Source organism: Lissotriton helveticus, chromosome 9 (genome assembly GCF_964261635.1).
Source record: "Lissotriton helveticus chromosome 9, aLisHel1.1, whole genome shotgun sequence".
Taxonomy (NCBI): Eukaryota; Metazoa; Chordata; class Amphibia; order Caudata; family Salamandridae; genus Lissotriton; species Lissotriton helveticus.
Window position 1 is genome coordinate 438,020,719 of NC_136070.1, and position 24,052 is coordinate 438,044,770.

The 24,052-nt window shown below is 45.0% G+C and overlaps 1 protein-coding gene across 2 annotated transcripts in view; it reads left to right on the forward strand.

Annotated features, from left to right (window-relative positions):
* MARK3 (microtubule affinity regulating kinase 3) overlaps positions 1 to 24,052 on the forward strand; it is a 596,913-nt gene that overhangs the window by 63,253 nt on the left and 509,608 nt on the right. For both annotated transcript variants that reach the window (XM_078660239.1, XM_078660240.1), the window contains exon 5: positions 22,693 to 22,758. In XM_078660239.1, the coding sequence (XP_078516365.1) occupies positions 22,693 to 22,758 (66 nt within the window). The remainder of the gene's footprint in view (positions 1 to 22,692; positions 22,759 to 24,052) is intronic.

Below are 24,052 nucleotides of genomic sequence, written 5' to 3' on the forward strand. Positions count from 1 at the left end.
TCTTCCGTTACATTCAAACCTCCACGGTGTTTACTGTTAAGTTGTAGTATGTATCTGGTTTCAAGTTTTCTCAATTTCGCCTCTCTGTTACCACCCCTCCTACTTGCCAACACAGAATCCACCACAAAGTATCTAAGATCTTTATTGTCACTGTTGTGGTGGGTTTTAAAATGGCGTGCAACAGGGTATGTATTATCCTGTGCTGTGATAGCACGTAAATGTTGGAGCACTCGCTTGTGTACACGGAGCTTCGTACTGCCTACATATTGCAGTGGGCATGGGCATTCCAGGATATATACGGCAAAATCTGTTTTGCACGTAAGGGTCTTGGTGATTTTATCTTCTTTATTACTAAAACCATCCCGATATCCTGTACGATTGATCCCATGTGTGCAGGCCTTGCAAGATTTGCACTTATGGAAGCCTCCTTTGTTTTGAAACCATACTGTCTTAGCAAGTACTTCAGGGCCTGTTTCCACCAATCTGTCCCTCATGTTGGGAGCTCTGCTGTACGTAAAACTGACCCGTTTAGGAAGACTATGCCCAATAATTGGGTCCTGTAGTACTATAGGCCAACTTTTGTTGATAATTATCCTCACCTCCTTATGGTAGGAGCTGTAGCCTGTTATAATCCTAAAAGTTCCATCACCTTGATTGGGCATGGAGTCAGTGGTTGTTTCCTCAGTAGCTATATTGGTGGAAATGCTATCTTTGGTAAGTAGGGATTGGCGATTGAGGTTTTTAGATTTATTTATAGCCTCATCAATCGTTTTCTAAGTATAACCCCTTTCTCTGAATCTCATAGCACTAGCAGCTTGAGCTTCCATTAAGTCCTGATCATTGCTGCATAACCTGCGGAGGCGGAGCATCTCGCCATATGGTATACTCATAATGAGGTGGCATGGGTGTGTACTTCCTGCATAGAGTGTAGTGTTACCAGCCGTTCGTTTGCGGTATAATTTTGTCTCAAGATTATTTTTCTGTATGTATACTAGTGTGTCTAGGAACGGGACTTGATGTTGACTCAACTCAGCTGTAAAAATGAATGTTGAGTTCATTATCATTGAGACAATCGATAAATTCCAATGCCTCTTCTTTCCCTCCCCTCCATACTACGAACAAATCATCAATGAACCTATGCCAACTAATGACATGGTTCTTCATTTCGTGTTGGTAACGTGTATGGAGGACCAGTTCCTCCCAAGCTCCCATGTGAAGACGCGCGAAGCTTGGGGAGAAACTTGCCCCCATAGCTACACGCTGCAGTTGCCTGTATATCAGACTGTTAAACATAAATATATTATGTTTGAGGCAAAAGTTCAACATTAAAATCAGCATATATATATATTCACAATCCTGAAACACCATCGTCCCGGCGATAATCCGGTACGGACCACAGCATACTTTTCAACAAGTGATGTGCTTTATTCCAGTGATAAGTGGTATCAAATCAAATATAACGGCTGGTGCGCAGCAGTACGAGTTTCGACAGCGTTGCCACGGTCTTGATCACATGACACGCTGGACCTTATAGCAGCATTAAATGGTAATCAGGTAAAATTGATTGGGTCACTTCCCTCACACAATAGTTAGAAGACCTACTGGGGCAGGCATGAGGCTAAAAATCAGCACATTCAATGTTTAACAAGCATTTGCAATGCAATAGGTCTCGCAGTTACACACGTTAAAGCTATTGGCATTGTAAATGACAATGCCTTTTATTTATGTTTTTAAAACGAAGACAAATATTAAAGGCATTGTTATTTGCAATGTCAATAGCTCAAACTTGCGTAAATGCGAGACCTATTGCATTATAAATGCATTTTTAAGACTTGTGCCTTGCTTATGCGACAATAGACCTTATTCCAGACTCAACAAAAGACGATGAGAGAAATATAGTCTCCCGCTTATTTTTTGTAAATCTCCAGTTTTCTCTACTAAACTGTTGGCATGTATCCTGCATTGTCCCCACACACCACCACTGCCACATACACACATACACACACACACACACACACACCACTTACAGCTGTCACAAAAACGAAACCTTCAAGCATAAATGGTAGTTTTCCTGGTTTCATGTTGCAGTCAGCTGCACCCCATGTCTACACGGATTGGGGTTCAAAGCCTGCTCCCCTCTATGGGACTTTATCTGCTTCGTTGAACCTGAAGCCACTGTTGGCAAAGACACTTTCACTTTCGGCCTCGTATCAGGGCTGGGTTTGTGCTGCTCGGGCAGCAGCAGATGGGAGTAGGTGGTGCCGGGGCGGGTGAATGATTGGTGCTGCAGTACTGCCACCTCCCCCTCTTAGGGTTCCTCAAGGCTGCCAACCCGTGAGTTTTCAAATTGCAAAGCCCGGGCAGGTTCTCCAAGGTGCTGTGGGAGATGCCAGGTGCACAGGGGCACGCAGAGGGGGCACCGGGGAGTGCCAGGACCGGCACCCGGAGCTCCGGGGCTCCTGGCCCGGGGGAAGGATGAAGCCTCCCTGGTTCTGCTCCAGGCGGCACAGGCTCCAACCTCTGGGAGTGCGGGGACGCATTGGAGGGCACAGAGGGGGCTCTTCTGCAGCCCCAGGGACCCCTGCCGCGGGGCCAGTGGTGAGGACATGAAGGTGGCCGTGAGTCCAGGAGCAGAGCTGTGGTGTCGACAGCTGCCGGTCACCCCACAACCGACCCATCAAGCAAGGGGCGGAGCCCACCCCGGGGACGAGCACGAGGACGGTATGAAAGGAGAGTCCCCACCCATGGATTCATGGTTTATGCCCCCACCCTGCAATTTGTGCCATCAGTGGGGACGAGCACAGGGCATACAGCTCTGACGTCACACAACAGGGTGCTAGAGCCCACCCCGGGAGGAGCACGAGGGCCGTGTGAAAAATGAGCAGTACTCCTCCCCCACCCCTTGGATTCGATGTTCAAGGGACCCCTGTGCAATCTGTGCTCTCGTGAGGATATAACAGTGGCACAGGGCCTACAGCTCTGTCACGCAACAGGGGACCAGGGCCCACCCCCGGGAAGAGCACAAGGACGGTGTGAAAGGTGAGCCAACACCATATGGATTCAATGTTCAAGGAACACGAAATATAGCAGTGGCGCCGAGGAAGGGTCAAACTGCTGTGATGCCACGCAGCATCTGATTGGCCAGAGGTGCCTTGTCCGGCTTTGTGCCTTCACCTGGATCCTGTTTGACTCCTCTCCAGGGCGGTGTTCATATACTACACGCCCTGCACCCCGCCCCCTTGCTGCACACCAGAGGCACCTGACACCCCACACACACCCCTCAGCTCTTCACTGAGCTCATTTCAGAACAAGAACAGCATTTCCGAGGGGCAGTTTGCCTTGTTTTAAGGCACCGATCGATGCCCCCTCTGCGCCCCAGGTCTGGCAGCAGGTGGGTGTTGGCACAAGCGTACAAGTACGCCGTGCCCTTGGGGCTGGCGTACACATGGCAAAAGAAAAGGTACAGCTTAATAACCCAGTTTAATACCTACTAAAGGAACTGACTGTTATCAAACTCGCACGTGACAAGTTAGTATTCAAATGTGGCCTTTTATCCGTGTGATTCTTGACAAGTCGCTTCCTGTCACTATTTCTCACATTGTAAATTTCCGCACACAACAGCTTTTGGTTTGCTGTTGGAGTGGGGGCGGGGGTCATACCGGTGCTTCCGAGGCTGAGCTTTGTGTAGGCTGGGTGTCTCTGCACATACAGGGTAAAGAACACAGAAGCCTGACATCTTTCTTCTGGCGGAGCTAGGTATGGCCTCTCTGCTGACAGGTACGGTGTTATAAATTGCTCCTTCGGATGTGGCACATCCGAAGGAGCAATTTATAACACCAAGCGTTCAAACTGGCTGAGGCCAGTTGTTAAATTGTCTTCTAACAGAAGTTTTGCTCCTTCTTTTTGACTTTGTCTCTTTTCCTTTATTTTTTCATGGATATAGATTAGCTCTATTGGTTAATGTTTTTCTAATGTATTCTCTTTGTTTGTATTTTGTATTATGTGTAGAATGTATGATAATTGTATATTTGAAATGTATATATCTTTTGTCTTGTAAATAGTGTTGTACAGATCCAATTGAAATATATTGAATGTATGTTTTTTCCTTTTCTGTATAAATCACAAAAATAATTGAAATATACGGAAGTAGACAGGTATAAATAAAATACCAGGTCAAACGTAAAATAATTTTTGTTTGTCCTATTGCTCTAAATAACTTGCTTCTTTTTGTAAATAAAAGGTGGGTGTAGGCATTTTGGGTTTTGTTATAGAATAGGTTCCAGCCTCCCCCACCCCTTGTATGGGCCTAACTCCTTAACTTTTCATAGTCTTTTTTTAAAAAGACGCAGGCAAAAGCCAATTGCAGCCGACCAAAACAAAAGCACACGCACAAGCATGTGGTCCGCTTTCAGAAGCCCCTACAAGAAGTCTTGCGCTGCGTCAGCAGTGCTGCGCACAGCAACGCTGGGCGCGAGACCTAAAAACCAATATTTCTGCCATAAAAATAAGTTGACAACTGAGGATCAATACAGTGGAGTCTTCATGTCGGAAAAAACTGGCACATAACCTATACATGTAAAATCATTGCATAATCAATTAAAACCAAGTGGTTGGTAGCGGTATTATCCCACATGTCTCTCCAGTTAATGTAAGAGGTAAAGATCCAAAACTACATGTTACAAATCAGTACTAATGTCATACGTAGTAGCTCATAACAAAAGAGAAAAGTGCAGTCCAATAAAGTGAGAGTGCAAAAATAATATAATCCACGTGTGTTGTCCGCTATTAGCCATCATAGTTGACAACAAGCAAATTAACAGAAGCCAGAGGTACGCCTTATTCATATGTACATTAAAGTGAAAGTGCACTGTAAACATTTGTCAAAATGCAAAATAATGGCAAAGAAGTGTGTATACAAATAATTCCAACCAGAAAATGCAAATAGTATAGAATGTACAAAGATGCAATGCAAGTGCAATATTTGAACCAAGATACTAGTGCATATTATTGGATGTCAAAAACTGTTCAGCATGAAAAGTGCAGGATGCATACAGTACAAGGATACAAGAGGGCTTATGATACAGCTTAAAACCAGCTAAAACCATGTAAGCCCAAGTAAAAATGGGTAAAAACTAGGTTATAACAAAGTTAAAAACTGGGCTAACAAACCGAAATCTAAAAGGCGAACTCTTATAATATCTAACGGAACACCATAGAGTCACAGTAACACCAATCTATAATAAATTATGCATGTTCTCTCCTGTGTTGAGGCCATTCAGTATCTTGGTGTCTAATGTTAGAATAAATTGGGACTCTAACTGATGAAGTTTCCTTTCTCTGTTACCTCCTCTGAGTGACTGTGGTACTGAATCTATTACAAAGTAGCTCAAGTCTTTAAGATTGTTGTTATGTACAAGTTTAAAATGACGAGCGGAGGGTTAACTAGAATCTGAATTGACTGCTGCACGAAGGTGTTGAAGTATACGATTAAAGACTTGCAGCTTAGTTCTGCCTACATATTTAAGATGGTATGAACATTCCAATACGTATACTGCAAATTCGGTTCTATATGTAAACATCCCTTTAATCTTAAGGGGTTTTGGCTCGAAAGCAGTAGCACATTGAGTAGTATTTTTTTCCAAATTTGCAAGCTTGGCATGAGCTGCATTTGAAGAAACCTGTCATTTTAGATATCCAGTAACTAGAAGCATTCACCTCAGGACTTGTTTTAACAAGTGCGTCCCTCATTGTGGGCGCACGTCTGAAGGTTAAAGATGGACGTTCTGGCAAAGTTTGAGACTAAAGTTCAGTCTGTCATTACTATTGGCCAGTTTTTATATATGATTTTCCTTACTTGCTTTTCCTGGCTACTATAGGTGTTTATCAGTCTCACTGAGTCACTCGATTTAGACAGATTATTTTAAATCTCAGAATTGGTAGGAGTGGTGTTAATAATGGTGTTCTGTAAACATTCGCCTCTTGAATGGCTGTTGGCCCTCACCAAAGCAGCCTTCAAATCTTTTGTTTTGTACCCACGGGCTCTAAACCTTTGTGGAGCTTCCGTCTGACAGAATTTAAGATCTGTGTCAGAACTACAGATTCTCCTTATTCTTAAAAATTCCCCATACGCAATGCGTCTGATAAGATGGTTGGGGTGGGAGCTGCTGGCATGGAATACAGAGTTGCCAGCTGTGCTCCTTCTGTGAAGTGTAGTGGGTATAGCGTCATTTTCAACATACAACTCTACATCTAAGAATTGTACACATTGATTACTTATGTTGGCAGTGAAATTCAAGTTCAACACATTATTGTTAATGATGTCAACAAAACACTTGGCCGATTCAATAGATCCTTTCCAAATCACACAAAAATTGTCTATAAATCGCCACCAATGAAGTATATGCGTATCACACAGTTCCTTGTGGGTGTTTCTGAGGACATGCTCCTCCCACCAGCCAACGTGCAAGCCTGCATATCTGGGAGAGAAGCATGCCCCCATTGCCACACCACGGAGCGGTTGATGAACATCTCTGTTAAACATCAAATAATTATTCACGAGGCATAGCTCGATCATTTTCAGAAGCATGGCATTGTGTTGGTAAACCTCAATACTGCGTTGGCTTAAAAAATATTTCACCGCTTCCAGCCCAGAGTGATGAATACTCGTATATAGTGAGAAAATGCGCATTACAATAAACAGACAATCCTCTTTCCATATAATGGTTTGTAGTTTGGACAGAAAGTGACCTGTATCTCTAATGAATGAAGGAAGGAAGGTTCTCCACCAAGTCATGCAAAAAAAGAGTCCACATATTTTGACATGGGTTATAAAAGGCCTTTCTGAGCCGATATTATTGGTCTCCCAGGTACAGGTGTAATGTTCTTGTGAACTTTGGGAATGAAATAGAGTACTGGTGTTATAGGGTGATCATTCTTTAAAAACCAGTATTCATTCTTACTTAGTAATCCCATCTGCTTCCATTGGCGCCGTTCTTTAAATATTGAGTCTTTGATTAACCTCAGGTCATTAAAAGTAGCTTTTTTATAATACATATTGTTACGGTGACGTTGTACTTCCTCCAAATAGAGAGCCCTAGGCCATAACATGATGTTACGCCCTTTATCTGCCTTATTGATAATCACATTGCTGTTATCTTGTAACTTGCGCTTAAGGTTGGTATATTGTATTTCTGAATATTTTCTGTGCTTTTGTTTATACAAAACCTTTTGATTAAGTCTCTTTAGATCTTCAATGACACAGTCGCTGAATGTTTTGATTGCGCCTTTAGGCATTCAGGGGATAAAGGTCGAAGGCGGGCGAAAAGGGCTAGGTGAAGGACTATTCCCTCAGATGCCCATTTCTTGAAGTTCCTCTTGTGTAGAGCTAGTGATGTTTTCTTCATTCTGGGCCAACGAGTGCATGGATCCGAGTATGTTTATATCCTATAGTGGAAGGGTTGAACTAGTCACGTCATGTAGCGCAATTTGAGAGGCAGCTTCATTTGCTTTATTCAATTTGAAATGTTTGAGGAGTTTGCGGATAAACTTAAATACATCCACTCGGGTTTGCTCATATTTGAAACTATTCACAGGGCAAAAAGACAGTCCCAATGAAAGCAATTGTAATTCCGCAACTGTGAGTTCTATATCCGAGAGGTTGATGACAGTGTTGTCTGGATTTTTAGGATTAATTATTGTTGAGGCCATCTCTTTGCTCTCCCTCTGTTGTTGCCTCCTGAGTTTGCGCCTCTGTTTCCTAAGCTTGTTTATCCTTCGCCGGCTTTCTTCACAGGATTGCGTGGCCGCAATGTTTGGCGGCGATCTTGGATTAGCATGCTGCTTGCTCTGCTGTTATCAGAATCAGTGCTGCTGCCCACAGAACTGATGTCTGTGTGTGACAATTCAATGCCTGATTGACTGGGTACAGAGATACCAGAGGTTTTTGAAGCAAGAGCTTGCCTTTTCACTGTGTCACATTTCTTCGAGAATGTAAACACTGCACATTTCGTAATCTCGCTTGTCATAGGCAAATTTGAATATTTTACGAGCCTTTATTGTCCCTTTATGCTTTTTTAAGCGTACATCAATTTCCTCTCTTCCCTTTTTAATTAGATCTTTTTCTTCATGTGCTTCCAGTAACTGGTTGGTTTTGTCGATTTCCTTTAGAATCTCAATCCTATCAATTTCCGCATATACCATGTTCATGGAAGCTTCTAGGTTATTGGTGGCCCACTCCTTCAACATATATAGATAGATAGATACACACCTTTGTGGCAACATTTTATACAGTTGGCATAATTGTTGAACACTTGTACGAGATTCAAATCTGTTTGGTGTCATTTTAACTTCTTTACGGTGCATTACGTAATCTTCGAGTGGTCATTACGTTCAAACAAAGTTCTTTATCCCAGGGAGGTATTATTGTTCATCTTTCTTGGTGTACGGATTATGTCTCCAGTCTTTGAGTTGATGTTTGTTCATCTTGGTGTAATAGGAAAGATATTTCTCTATTGTCGTGAAGAATGCGGATGACATGGTTTTTGCCTCGTATTTGACCCTTTTGGGCAATGAGTCTCTTTTCCCTGGGTTATAGAGGATAATGTCTGATGACTGTCAGATGGTGGTTTAGGGGTTTACCCCTTTTCCCTCGGCCTGATTCTTTCGGGCCTGTAGGGTTGATTATTATTTATATGTTCTGTAACAGTGATCATGGATTCTAATAAGAGCTAATCTCTTGTTCTGCTATTCCTACGTTCGTTGTTTTTATTTACTTTGCCTGTGGTCCTTGCCACAGCTTTTCTAACGCGGTCATCCTCTTTTTCATCAAAATTCCTACCTATGTCTGGTCTGTTATTTTCGACCGGCTGGTTCTCTTTGAGAACTTTTGTAGGATTAGTTCTCAGACCCTTCTCCTGGTGGGTATAGCTGTGGTATTTAATTCACAAGTTAAGGAATCTGTGGCTAGATGTCTCTATCAGATGTACAAGTTACTTACCTTCGGTAACGTAATATCTGGTAGAGAGACAGTCTAGCCGCGGATTCCTTTACGCCCTGCCCATCCTCCCCACTGTGCGAAAAACCTCAACATGTTGTTGCCTCATGTGTTTTCTGGCGTTATCATACCTTTCACTTCCATTGGTGAGTGATCTGTAGAGTGGGGGATAATTTCCTTTGCAAGTCTGGTTACACATTGGGGTGCAGGGTTGCACGTAGCCTAAGCTTAGTTGGTTAATGTGGGGTTTTACCTTAAACTCTTTGACTGGTATTAGCATTACATTTCATTTTTATTCATAATTAGTGTTTCAAAGATCTTGATCTTTTTTGGGCACACTGTTTCCAGAGCCAGTTTCTAAGGTGGCTACGCAATCTGGCGCAGAGGTTTTCACAGAAGAAACTGGCATCTGCGCGCCGGAGTGGACGTGGTCATTGTGGAGCCATATGGTGCCGCCCCCGGTGCGCAGTGGTACTGCCGAAAAATTTCCGGATCCAGTCTGACGCCAGGGGAGAATTCACAAGTTAAGGAATCTGAAGCTAGACTGTGTCTCTACCTGATATTCCATTACTGAAGCTAAGCAACTTGTATGTTAAAAACAGCTCTGCTGCTCAAAAGCATGGATGCTGCCAGGTCTGGTGGCTAGGTGGCTAAGTGGACTAATGCATCCACTGCAGGGGCCTGTGTTCAACCTCATGGTCACAGGTTCAAATCCCTGTGGGTGCACTTAGCCTTTCATCCATCTGAGGTTGATAAGATGAGTACCATTGAGGTAGCAATAAACATCTGTTATTCAGCTCCAAGTTACCCCGTTGGGGTGAACGTGCGCTTTACAAATACGCATGTTATGTTATTTGTGTTTATATACCATTTTTTGTTTGAGCCTACCATACAGAAAATCTGTCTGGTTTAAAAATAACTATCAGCTTGCCAAGAACTTACGTGTGGGCTGAAATTCTGTCTATTGCTTACAATTGGTTGGCTTTATTGTCACTCATTTGCTTGCTATATGTTTTAATGGCTGGCTTGTCCATTGTGTGTTTGCCCCTCCCCTCAAGTATAGCCTCTTTTATTGTGTCCTCTCTCTGCTCACTTCCAGGGAACAACTTCTTTCTTTTGCTAAAGCATGCCATGGGTATGCATGTGTTTTCTAGTTGTCTCTTATGTGTGTGTCTACCCTGCTCCATGTTCTCTTTCATCCATTGATATACCGTGCCTGAACCCAGTATTGCTCTTCGCAGGTGTGCTTCTCCCACTTCCCTTCACTCTGTGGTGTTCTCCCTTCATCCCTGTGTTGCTTTCTCGTTTGCCTCTTTTTCCCCTCCCCGTCCACTCACCATTGCTTTCCGCCCCCAACTGCTCCTCCATTTTCTCACCCATTCTGCAGTCCTATTTTTTTGGTAAGTGTTTAAAAATGTTGTGTACTTGCAAAAAACACACTTTTACTTTGGCTATTTATTGATTTGATTAATTATTTTTAAAAGGCACTCGTGTCATTGTGGAATACGTCAAAATGCATTTGCTTGCATACAAAATAAAGCTGCTGTGTCATTGCGCTTTTCGTTAAAGACAGTGCATCTAACAACTAGAAGCCAGTGTATGGATTTGTGGGTTGCTGTGATGGGAGTCCAAATAGGTAGATTACGAGACTGTCTGATAGCTGCATTCCGAAATCTCTGAACATTTCAAGAAATGTTTGGGAACCTCAAATGTAGCTGTGGTTTACATTTGAGTTTTGTTTGGTCTTGGCCTTTCATGAGCCCTCACATGTAACCAGAGGCATTCTTCATAAGGCCCCAAGTGTACCCTTTGTCCTGGGTTATAAACTGTTCTAGGCAGGGGGCTTGGAACAAATACTGAAAGCGTTTTTTTAAGTAAATGGTGAGGGTTCCTGAATGTGGATACTTTCTCCTTTGCCTTACATCATATTACCTGCACTTTGTAGTTTTATAGGTACAGTGCGCAAGATTTATGCTTCATGTGACAGATGTAAAACTACCTGTATTCCTAAAATGATAGTATGCTCAGTTCATGGATGCAATTCTATGTTGCTTCCTAAAGGACTGTTTTGGAGATGCCTTTAGTATTATTACTGTATTTTGTGAGTTTGTTTAGGAGTAACAGTTATCCTATTAAACGGTTTGGCATATTCTAGAGTAATGGTATTTAATACCTAGAATCGTTTTTTTCTAGTAGATGATGTGGGTTGTTTGCCTTCCTGAATTCCTTGAATGTATTTTTTGTTATGTTTAGAGATTTTGCTTTTTAATGATTTGCAGTGTTCCATCTAAAACCAGACTACTGGATAGAAACTAGGCACTGTAACTGTATTTCCCAACAGGAACGCAACTTTCTTCTTATATCGTGCATATGGATGACATAGCTTCCAAGTTACTACCACTTTGCAAACCTAAATCCATCTGCTTTTCTTTCGATGGAAATTCGCTTGCTAGTGGAATCATAATAGCAGCGGGCACCGTGAGCATGATTGTATTGTATTGTAATAGCATTTATATAGTGCTTACTACCCCTGACAAGGCGTTGAAGTGCTTTATGTTGGCGAGTAGCACGCTATTCCAGAACCCATAAAGGATTAGTGTTGAATTAGTATAGTGAAATATGAAAGTAATTAAAGTGGTGGATAGGTTAGTCAGTTATTTGGATTCGGAAGGATAGAAGAGGGAAAAAGGTGTATGTTTGTATTTATATAGACCCTTTTACACCCTGAAGGGGTGTAAAAGCGCCTTTTTGGGGGGGGGGGGGGGGCGGGGCAGTAGCACGCTACTCCGGAAACCCATAAAGGATTAGTGGTGAATTAGTATGGTGAAATATGAAAGTAATTTGAGTGTTGAATATTAGTCAGTTATTTGGAGTGAGAAGGTTAGCGGAGGAATAGAGGATGGAGAAAGGTTTGCACTCATATAGCGCTTGTTAGTCTTGAAGAGGTGTTGAATCGCTTTTCTAGCGAGTAGCACGCTACTCCTGAACCCATAAAGGATTAGTGTTGAGAATTAGTATGGTGAAATATGAAGTAATTTGAGTGGTGGATATGTTATTCAGTTATTTGGGTAGAGAAGGGTAGCAGCAGGATAGAAGAGGGAAAGAGGTTTGTATTTATAAAGCGCTTGCCACCCCTGATGGGGTTTGAAGTGCTTTTTTTGGTGAGTAGCACACTACTCTGTAACCCCTTAAGGATTAGTGTTGACTCAGTATGGTGAAATATGAAAGTAATTTGATTGGTGGATATGTTAGTTATTTGGATTGAGAAGGGTTGGAGAGGGGTAGAAAAGGGAAACTGTTGGCATTTATATAGAGCATTGTAACCCCGATGGGGTGTTGAAGCGCTTTATTGGCGAGTAGCACGCTACTCCGGAACCCATAAAGGATTAATGTTGAAAATTAGTATAGTGAAATATAAAAGTAGTTTGAGTGGTGGATGTGTTATTCAGTTCTATAGAGAAAGGTAGCGGAAGGATAGAAGAGGGAAAAAGGTTTGCATTGTTATAATGCTTGCTTACCTCTGAGGTGTTGAAACGCTTTTTTGGTGAGTAGCACACTACTCTGGGACCCATAAAGTTCAGTTCAGTTCAGTAATTCTTTATTCGATGATTTAAAAAAACATCTTAAAAGTACAGATATATTTACAAAGTTAAAATAGAATTAAATTACATCTGGAAATCATCTTGAATTACCAATACAAACGGATAAAAGGAATGCGTACTTAAAAACCACGTGATTAACTAACTCCTCTTGTATTTCTTAACCTCACAGCAAGCCTAAAAAAATTCATAATACAATAGTGTCCATGGGTCATTAGCTCCTTGCAGATAGAGTAAAGCCATTTTGGCGTGCCTACATTTTTCTTTTTTTTAAATTTTTACCAAATATTTACACCGGGGATACTTAAAAAAGGGGCACATAGGTACAAAGTGAAGGGTGTCTTGCGGAGACCTATTGTCGCAGCTGCAAGCAGCCTTCTGCGCAATTGTTGGTGTGAAGCCTGCAGGATCCGCTAATAAGTGTGGTAGTAGGTTAAACCTAAGGCGGGTCATGAGAAATCTATCCTGTGTGTTATATACCAGGTACAGGTATGGCTCCATGCCCTTATTATTTTTAAGACTAAGGGCAGCTACAGATTGTTTGGTTGTTTCCCCTGCTGATCTGCGTTTCACAAAATGATCGGATAACAATTTTTTAATTTTTTGTTTATCCAAGGGTAAAATGAGGTTAGGGTTGATAAACAAATCCTTCCGGTCGATACTCTCCAGGGTGGTCTTAACATAATTTAACCAGGGTATATGTAACCCTTTATCCCTGTGCAAGCAGTCTTCCAAGATGTGTCTACCTAAGACTGCCTCAGGATTTGACCAGGTTTTCAGCCATGCCAATATGGGTCTTAACTTGATCTGGTCCTCGATAAATGGACTCCCCAGTTCACTACGTACAATTGCAGCTGAGGTACACTGAGGGACTTTAAAGATCCTTCGCATATATTTATTTTCCTCAACTTGCAATTGCTCCACATTCACATAGCCCCACACTTCTGACCCATACGTTACTCTTGCACAACCTATCGATCTATAAAGGTTCAGAACCTGTTCAGGGGACCAACGACCCAACCTACGTCCGTAGTTTGCTATGGCACCATTTGTAGAGATTAGTTTTGAGCAACTGTCCTCCACTAAGGCTCTAAATTTGAGTGCCCCGTCGAACAATAGCCCTAAATAGGAAAAAGACTTCACCTTTTCTAATGTGTGGTTCCCTATCCTATATGATAACCTTTTACACGGTTTAATACCAGTTAGCATCACAAAGGATTTGCTCAAATTTACCGACAGGTCCAAGGTCCCCATAAACTTTACAAAACCATCGATTGGGCATTGCAGGCCCCTCGGAGTGCGTGCAAGCAGGACTGCGTCAACCGCGTACAAAAGCACCGGAGTATGACGCAATCCTACTTTTGGGCAGTCCGAGTTTAGAGCCAGCAAGGCCTGCTCTAGGTTGTTGATGTAGAGTGAAAACAGGGTGCTAAAATGCAACTCTGTCACACTCCACTTGTGCAGGGAAATGAATCCGTGTGTCCCCCCCCCCCCCCCCCCCTCCTCCATGTTGTAACGTACCCTAGCTGTTGTGTCCTGGTGCAGCTCACTCAAGATGTTAATCAGACCTGAGTCAATTCCCATGTCCCTCATCAGGCACCATAACTTGTTCCTATTTACATGATCGAAGGCTGCAGCTAAATCCATGAAGCCCAAATACATAGCCTCATTGCTGGCTTTAGTGTATTTAGCAACCAGCAAATACAAATTAAGGCATTGATCGCTTGTGGACCTTCCTGTTCTGAAACCATACTGAATATCCGTAATTAGATGGTGTTCTTCAGTCCAGTCCATAAGCCTTTGCAAAATTACCCGGCCCAAAATTTTAGCTGAGACATCAATCAGCGAGATTGGTTTGTAACATTGCGGGTTGTCCCTGTTAGCCTTCTTGAAGATGGGGACAATGACCGCTGTAGACCAAGAGAGGGGCAAACCAAGCTGAACGGCCGTGTTTAACACTCTACTTTACTCAAGTATAAGTCAGGTGGGGAGCCATCAGGGCCCGGCGCCTTATTGCGTGGTGAATTAGTATAGTGGAATATGAAATTAGAGAACTGAACATGTTAGTCTGTTATTTTGATTGAAAAGGATAGTGGAGGGATAGGAGAGTGAAGGATGTAGATTTTATTTTTTTGGGTGGCCATAGCAGTAGGAGGAGGCTTTTGGATGAGTAAAAAGGGGTTGTGGAGAGGAAGAGTTTAGAAAGGTTTGCTTTGCGGAGCAGTATAGTAAAAGAGGTATCAGATGATGCAAGGAGAGGTAGAGTAAGGGAGAGTCTAGGAAGGGTTATTTTGGGGATCATAGTAGTGGTATGGGGTTTGGGATAAATGAGAGAGTGGGTGTAGATGATATATTGATAGATGTATAGGGTAAGAAATAGGTTAAAGCATTGGAAAGAGTAGTAGAAAGACGTTTGAGATGAGTCGAAGTTAAGTTAGAATATATATTGAGAGAAGTTTAGGGTGAGAAATAGGGTAGTGCATTGGATATGCTGAATTAGAAGAAAGTGATAAATATATAGATCCATAAGTACATTGAAATTATATAGATGCATAAAGTAGTTAGGTATATGTAGATTAAAGATATTGATAGAGGTTCAGGATGAGAAATAGGGTAGTGCATTGGATATGCTTTTCAGGAGGAAAGTAACAAAGCCACAGATCCAACTACATGGAAGGCACATAGATGCACAATGGAAGAAGTACATGTAGACCAAAGATACACCAGATAAAATCCGGTTTTCAAGTGTTATTGTACTTGAATTTTTAAAATATTTTTTTAACATAATTATTCTACATGTTTCTACAAAGCAATACACAAAGATAGGTACATATCAATAGTAAAAATAAATGAACTTATACAGAGGGATATGCTGTAAATTTCTGTTTGCGTATGGTACTTATGTGGGGAAGAGCCAATTCTTGAGTAGTTTCTGAAGATAAGGTGGCTGTCTGTGGATCTTATGTTCGGGGGGTAAAGAGTTCCATAGTTTGGCTGCTTGAACAGAGAAGGATGTGCCACCTCTGTTTTTTTCTTTGGATTTTGAGGCGAGGTGCCATTTTAGAGCGGAGGTTCCTTTGTTGAATGTGTTTGGGTATTTTATTCCTGATGAAGAGCGTTCCCTTTCCATGTATTGCATTGTGGGTGATACAAAGCAGCTTGAACGTGGATCTTCTGGCAACCGGTAACCAATGCAGGGTTTTCAAGGTAGTTGAGATGTGGTCTCGCGGTTTGATATGCAAGAGTAGTCTGGCAGCCGTTGTAGTCTTTTCATGGTTGTTAAAGGTGATATGTGGTAGAGACTCTTGGGGTAATAGAGTTTGGACGGAACTTGGGAGATGGTAGCTTGGACCTTGTGTGGAAATCCCAAATGAGGTAAAATCTGTCGCACTGTTTTTATAGTGACAAAGCTTGATCTTGCTAGTTTGTCCACCTGGGCTTTCATTGATAGCCCGGAGTCCATGGTAATTTCGAGGTTTCTTACTTCCTTCGATACTTTAGGTGGTGATCCCAGTTCATCAGGCCAGGCGGCAAGCGGGTCATAATGTTTCCATTATTGTCCTATTACTTACCGGTAATCTTCATTACTCCTGGTCCTGTTGTCCTCATCCACTTCATTTAAACAAGTGAGATAATCCTATCTCACCAACAGAAATTAGAATTTAGGCATGCTGGCCTACCCCACCCCACCCCCCTGGGAGTGTATCAATGTACCAATCCCAGCATTCCTCCTGTTCTTTTTTCTGTCTTCCGACAGTTTAGGATGAGTAAGGAGCCTAAGAGGTTTCTGCATTCTTACCGTTTTTGCTGCTGGCACTGTGAGCATGATTGGTGGTGTCGTGAAGAAGACCTTGGAGGCACCGTAATGGCTCATGGCAACTTATGGTTTCACAATGGACAGGAACTACTTTGCAAGTACATGGGGAGAGGCAGCAGGGTCAGAGACCTGAAAAGATCAACACAGCAGTAGCTTTACGAACTTGAATAAGTAATAGGGACTTCCGTTGTTCTAGATATGGTAGCTTCTTTATTTTTCCTCTAAAATATTGTTCTTTGTAATGGTTGAAGTCTTTAAAATGACTGACAGCCAGCACCATGCTTGCCACATTTTCCTGTTGTTGACCGCAGTAGCTTCTCAATCCTGCTTATCATTGAACTCCCGACAAATCCGAAGATTCAATGTTGATGTTAAAAAGCACAACACTCATGTGATAGAATATGCCAGATAACTGTGTTTAATGTAACCCTTCAAGCTTGTATTAACTATAAGTAACAAGGGACACTATTACTAATAAGACGTGGAACGAATGTAGTTAATCCAGTGAGGTTAACATTAAGCTGGGCTTGTTGAAATTTTAACCTGAAACCTACACACGTGCTCAATCCGCTGAGCTATTTCGGCAGGAGTTGAAAACTTCTTTTGCAACCTATGCTCACACCTCTAACAGGTTCATTAACGCAATGAGCTATTTTATTGTGACCCACAATTTGTTACTTTACATTTCTATAGCTCGCTGCTGTCCAGTTTGCAGCCTGATAGCGCTCAAAAGTGTGTTATCAGCGGGGGCTCCATACATGGCTTGAAGGGTGAAATGGGTGCCAATTTGTCATCCTGCTCGTTTTTCTGAGCAGTTTCGCGAAACATGTAATTTTAAGAGGGCTGAAAAGTGCAATGCTGTTTAAGTAGTGCATTTCTCCGTACCTTTTATCCCAATAAGTCAATGCACCAGCTGCGAAGAGCTAAACTGAATGTCAGTTTTCGATCCAATACAGCCTCAGTGAGTTAAAGCACCAGCTGCAATCGGATCTCACTGGTATTTAAATCTGTTGTATGCGGTTGCATAAACCCATAAAGGTCCTTTACTGATCTAGAAAGCTTTAGCTTGCAAAGATCTCCACAGCTGGCGGTGACTCACTGAATCAAATATAACCCTGTTAATAAATGTGCTGCATACGGTCCCTACTGGATTGCAAAATCTCTTGTATTAAACATGCATTGGCTTCGCCTGTGTGAAATGTATTGGCTGTTTTTAGGTTTTGCCTGGCGAAAGCTGCGCTCTGCGCAGCTTTTTCGCACAGGCGAAAACCTAATGAGTATAGTAGGGGAGACAGGAACGGCCCCCGTCTTTCATTGGCTAGCTCCATAAATGGAGGCTAGCCATTGGAAGACGGGCCTGTCCGTCAATGCCGGACCAGATTCGGGGGCGTTCCCGAGTATTTTTGGCTTTTGGCTACGTCACGCTACGTCAGCCAAAAGCCGGGAACGCCCCCGAATCTGGTCCGGCATTGCCGGCACCTGCCTTCCTGCTCCTGTCTCACGCGGCGTCTCATTGGCGGCAGCAATAACGGCCTGAGGGAGACTTGGGGAGGGTTCAAGAATACGCTGCCTGACCCCAACATGGCGGCATGAGGAGCTCGGCGAGCCGGACCGATCTGCGGGAAAGGGCATGAAGGTCAAACCAAGCTGCAGGGCTGCTGCCATTGGAATTTCGTGTCTTTAAGGGATGCCTTCGTGGTGTTGTGCTTTTTTGCTTCTGAGGCGAGCACTGTTGGATGTAACTGAAATCGTTACATCACCTTCTATTCTTTCCGTTCGCTGGAGGATTTTAACTCCCTTTATCTGACAAGCATGCCTTTCATTGAATAGCAGAGGCATTCAAGTTTGTTACGCAGCGAGCCCCGGGGGAAGCAGGGCAGATGCAGGGGAGAGGGAAATGGAAGGCAGCCTCTGCTTGCACGAAATGTGGTTTTCAGCGCAGAGCGTTAGGTTGACGCCCCCCCTCCCGCTGTCTGTTGCCCCCCCTCCCGCTGTCTGTTGCCCCCCCCTCCCGCTGTCTGTTGCCCCCCCCTCCCGCTGTCTGTTGCCCCCCCTCCCGCTGTCTGTTGCCCCCCCTCCCGCTGTCTGTTGTCCCCCTCCCGCTGTCTGTTGCCCCCCTCCCGCTGTCTGTTGCCCCCCCTCCCGCTGTCTGTTGCCCCCCCCTCCCGCTGTCTGTTGCCCCCCTCCCGCTGTCTGTTGCCCCCCCTCCCGCTGTCTGTTGCCCCCCCTCCCGCTGTCTGTTGCCCCCCCTCCCGCTGTCTGTTGCCCCCCCTCCCGCTGTCTGTTGCCCCCCCTCCCGCTGTCTGTTGCCCCCCCTCCTGCTGTCTGTTGCCCCCCCTCCTGCTGTCTGTTGCCCCCCCCTCCCGCTGTCTGTTGCCCCCCCCTCCCGCTGTCTGTTGCCCCCCCTCCCGCTGTCTGTTGCCCCCCCTCCCGCTGTCTGTTGCCCCCCCTCCCGCTGTCTGTTGCCCCCCTCCCGCTGTCTGTTGCCCCCCCTCCCGCTGTCTGTTGCCCCCCCTCCCGCTGTCTGTTGCCCCCCCTCCCGCTGTCTGTTGCCCCCCTCCCGCTGTCTGTTGCCCCCCTCCAGCTGTCTGTTGCCCCGCCTCCAGCTGTCCGTTGCCCCCCCTCCGCTGTCCGTTCCCGCCCCTCCCGCTGTCCGTTCCCGCCTCCCCCTCCCGCTGTCCGTGTCCAAATATAATTTTAGGCAAAGCTCTGAAGTTAGGCCGGTTCAGTCGCCAACAGCTAATCCAGCCCTGTCCTCGATTTATTTTTTTCTCCACCTTCACGTCATTGGTCTACTTTTGTCATACTAAACTACAAGTCCCAGCGTGCTAAGCGGTTTGGTGAGCAACGCATTCTTCTCGAGTTACAAATCATGCTCTCTAAATGTTCTGATGCTTATACTAGTATTAAAGAGGTTTTTTCAGGCAGTACCTTGACCCGGTGTTGCACTTTCTGTTTTTAGATCGGTGGCCGCGGGGCGGGTCACAGACAAAGCACATGGTAGCACATCTGCACTCATCCTGAAAGCCAGAATTATCACCAATATCGGGAACAAAACTGGAGAAGATGAGGCATTACGATAGAGCTATTGAGAACTGTGGAGCCAGCCAGGCTTGAGTCTCGGCGCCGGCTCTACAGCCCGTGATTCTGGGCACATCATTTAATTTCCCCGTTACCTTTAAAACAAACACTGGCCTTGTGTAGGCACATGCACAGAGCGCTCTAATACCGCGGAGTTCGCGCTATATAAAACTGAAAAAATACAAATAAATGGAGAACTGAGAGGAGGGTTTTCTGGCTCCCGTGAGTGTGTACAAGTAGCACCTCAGGGGCGGGAAGGGGTCGAGAGCCAGCTGAGAGGGCCTGGGGCGGGGGTGCAGGAGGGAGGGGGAGTGAAGTTTGACAAGCTGCGGCTCCAGCTGAGATGCATACACTTCAGGGAGGGGGGGGCAGCATGCGGGGAGGGGCCCCACAGACGCCCACCCCCAGCACCACTGCAATCCGCGATCCCTCACACTGGGGAGCAGCCCTGCTCTGGGTAATGTGAGCCACAGGGAAACCAATCATGAGGCGAGGGACCGCGTGTGATCTTCGGCAGCCCGTCACTCACTCTTCCCTTTCACCACACTCTCCTTCTCTCACTGCCTCTCTCTCTTCTGCTCATACTCTCATCCCGTCACTCACTCCTCCCTTTCACCACACTCTCCTTCTCTCACTGACTCTCTCTCTTCTGCTCATACTCTCATCCCGTCACTCACTCTTCCCTTTCACCACACTCTCCTTCTCTCACTGACTCTCTCTCTTCTGCTCATACTCTCATCCCGTCACTCACTCTTCCCTTTCACCACACTCTCACCTTGTTTTACATGACAAGTTTAAACAGTATGCAGCATTCGGCAAAAAGGTCTGTTTTATTAAACCTGCCAATGCTCTGTTGACCTCACGGTCTATGCTACTTCCCTTGATAACTCATCCGGGCGTCCGAGCAGTGTCCCAGTAATCATTTAATAATACATAATAGACTAACTATGGGGTACACTTGTGAGGCATGGCAACCATGAAGCACGCAGATGAACAAGATCGAGTGAGAAAGAGATTGTGAAAATGTTGGCATTATTATAGTAAAACATATATAAAAAGGCAGTTTAAGCAGATAAATGTATCTATCGATCTCTCTCCCTCCTTGCATATCCCCCCCCCCCCCCAGCACGTCAGGCAGGGGGTTCGGCGCCCAGCAGCACACAGCTTAAGCCCCGCAACCAACCCCCTCCTTTTTTTTTCTCTCTTCAGCCTTGTGGCTCTAACAGATCTGCAGGTCACCAAAGTGGCAGAAAATCAATATAAGCAGCCTGACCCCTCCCTGCCCTTTCCCAGCCTGTCCTCTCCCAGCCTGTCCTCTCCCAGCCTGTCCACTTCCAGCCTGCCCTTTCCCAGCCTGTCCTCTCCCAGCCTTTCCACTTCCAGCCTGTCCACTTCCAGCCTGCCCTCTCCCAACCTGCCCTCTCCCAACCTGCCCTCTCCCAACCTGCCCTCTCCCAACCTGCCCTCTCCCAACCTGCCCTCTCCCAACCTGCCCTCTCCCAACCTGCCCTCTCCCAACCTGCCCTCTCCCAACCTGCCCTCTCCCAACCTGCCCTCTCCCAACCTGCCCTCTCCCAACCTGCCCTCTCCCACAACCTGCCCTCTCCCACAACCTGCCCTCTCCCAACCTGCCCTCTCCCAACCTGCCCTCTCCCAACCTGCCCTCTCCCACCCTGCCCTCTCCCAGACTGTCCCCTCCCTGCCCTCTCCCAGCCTGTCCCCTCCCTGCCCTCTCCCAGCCTGCCCTCTCCCAGCCTGTCCCCCCCCTCCCTGCCCTCTCCTAGCCTGTCCTCTCCCTGCCTGTTGTTGTGTCCCGGCGGCAGCAGGCAGCAGCGTGCACTGCGTCCCCGAAGTAACAGCCCTAAAGCAAGCAAGCAAGAAGTACGCCCCCCTCCCACCAATCCCTGTTAGGTAGTGGAAACTGTCCAAACTGGGGTGCAGACAGCCCCTCTCACCTTTCGGCCTGGTACCACTGCACCAGCCGCACTACTTCCCTACTGACCGTTCTCCACTTCAGCCCTGTCTAAATTACAATTCATGCTTGTGACCCTTTTGCCTGCTTGTGCTTGTTTTCATGACCATGTTGCCTGCTTGTGCCTCTGTGTGCCCCTGTTGCCTGCTTGTGCCTCCGTGTGCCCCTGTTGCCTGCTTGTGCCTCCGTGTGCCCCTGTTGCCTGCTTGTGCCTCCATGTGCCCCTGTTGCCTGCTTGTGCCTCCGTGTGCCCCTGTTGCCTGCTTGTGCCTCCGTGTGCCCCTGTTGCCTGCTTGTGCCTCAGTGTGCCCCTGTCGCCTGCTTGTGCCTCAGTTTTCGTGCCCCTGTTGCCTGCTTGTGCCTCAGTTTTCGTGCCCCTGTTGCCTGCTTGTGCCTCTGTGTGCCCCTGTTGCCTGCTTGTGCCTCCGTGTGCCCCTGTTGCCTGCGTGTGCCTCCGTGTGCCCCTGTTGCCTGCGTGTGCCTCCGTGTGCCCCTGTTGCCTGCTTGTGCCTCCGTGTGCCCCTGTTGCCTGCTTGTGCCTCCGTGTGCCCCTGTTGCCTGCTTGTGCCTCCGTGTGCCCCTGTTGCCTGCTTGTGGTGTGTGGGTGTGTGTGTGGAAGGCTCTGTGTGGGTGTGTGGAGGGCTCTGTGTGGAGGGAGCTTTGTGTGGCTGTGTGTGTGGGGGGCTTTGTGTGGCTGTGTGTGTGGGGGGCTCTGTGTGGCTGTGTGTGTGGGTGGCTCTGTGTGGCTGTGTGTGTGGGGGGCTCTGTGTGGGTGTGTGTGTGGGGGGGGGGCTCTGTGTGTGTCATTTGCGAGAGAAAGCTAGTGGCATTGTAAATGACAATGCCATTTATTTATGTTAAAAAAACATAAATAAAAATAATGTCAAGAGCAATGCCAATAGCTCTAACTTTAACAAAGGCAAAACCATTGCATTGTAAATGCTTGTTTTTGCATGTTCCACAGCAGTTGAGCTAAAGTAAAATTAAAAAAAATCATTCTGATGAAATCAGTGTTGGTCTTTTTTCTACTTTAAGCCATTGGCACAGCAGCTCAACTGCTGTGCAACATGTAAAAAACATTGACAAAGCCATGAGATTTCTCATCGGCAAAAACTATTGGCATCGCTAGTGATTATCTAAAATTCCTTTAGTCTCTTGAATTTGGTAGGGGTCATGGATTGCTTGTTATTTTGTTGCATGTTTAATCATTTCGTGTTTTTGTTTTTCCTAGTTAAATTATTTGAAGTTATTGAAACAGAAAACACACTTTATTTAATAATGGAATACGCAAGTGGAGGTAAGTTTTGTTGAACTGTTGTCAAAATAAATGTTTACCACGTGGCGTACCTCCTAGGCTTGACAGTTTTCCAACAAGAGAGTACTCATGTCGACTAGCAGCTGGGTTAAGGATTGTTCTGGTGATAATCATTACATATTAACCTGCCATATTTGCATGTTGTCTTTTTTCAAATCTGTCTGGCTCTAAAATAAATGGTTGAAATTGTATTAAATTGGTTAGTAACAAATGCTCATTAACACGGTTTGTTAGCAATATTCATGTCCATGAAGCCACTAACTAACCTCAGGTGCCCACTCATCAGGATACAAACTAGGGTGGAAGTGTGGTCAAGTAATTGTGCTTCTGATTTCATGTAGCCTGGTATCGTCCTTGCAGAGTCCACAGAAACAGTAGACCTATCAAGAAATAGTAAATGGTGCTTTTAGAACCAAGGGGGGGGGACCTTCTCTGAACGAATATTCCATAGGATACCTGAGGCATAGATCAGCCTAACTGATTACAATAAATCCTACAAAGGTCTCACAAACAAATTAAACAGAAATGTTTCTCTTCATAGCATAAATGATTCTACAACATTTCAGGTACCTTTTTTTTTTTTAATTGACTATCGTTGCCAGCTGACGCATGATTCATCCCCTACAGCTTGGGACTTCATGGCCATAAAAACCTGGATAACTCTTTACAAAAGCATTTGCTAACGTTCAAATGTGTGTGTTAGTAACAAATGGTATACAGAGTTGCTACGATAATTTCTGTGGTAATGTGATTGGGAGTCCGAGTAGAGGAACTTGTGAGCCACATTCTTATGCCTTTTACACCGCAGGGATCAGGATTCATTCTAAGAGAACACAGTGTCAATTAGTTGACCCTCATCCAGATGTTATACATCCACTACGGTTTTACCTAGAACAATGCTGAAAGGGCTCCAGTTTAAAGGTCACAATTCTAATGGGCTAGGTTCCTTAGTCTCTAAGCAAGTATGTATTACAGACCATGTAAGGTATGTTTACCCACTCATTACTTAAAAGAATTATCATCAGTGTTGTGGAAGGCTTGCTGTAGCTTAACAGTTGACCGAGCATCCATGTAAGACATGAACACCCTAAATATACCTTACTCAATTTTATCCCTTTGAGTCCAGATTTGGTCAGAAATTCCTATGTGTGTGCCACTTACAGTGAATGATATTGGCTATGGCAACAGACTTATTAGTTCTAATGTATTTGTTTTTGATATACATTTACTTTAAAAGCAAGTACTGAAAGTGCACCAGCAAGATGTGAACAGGATT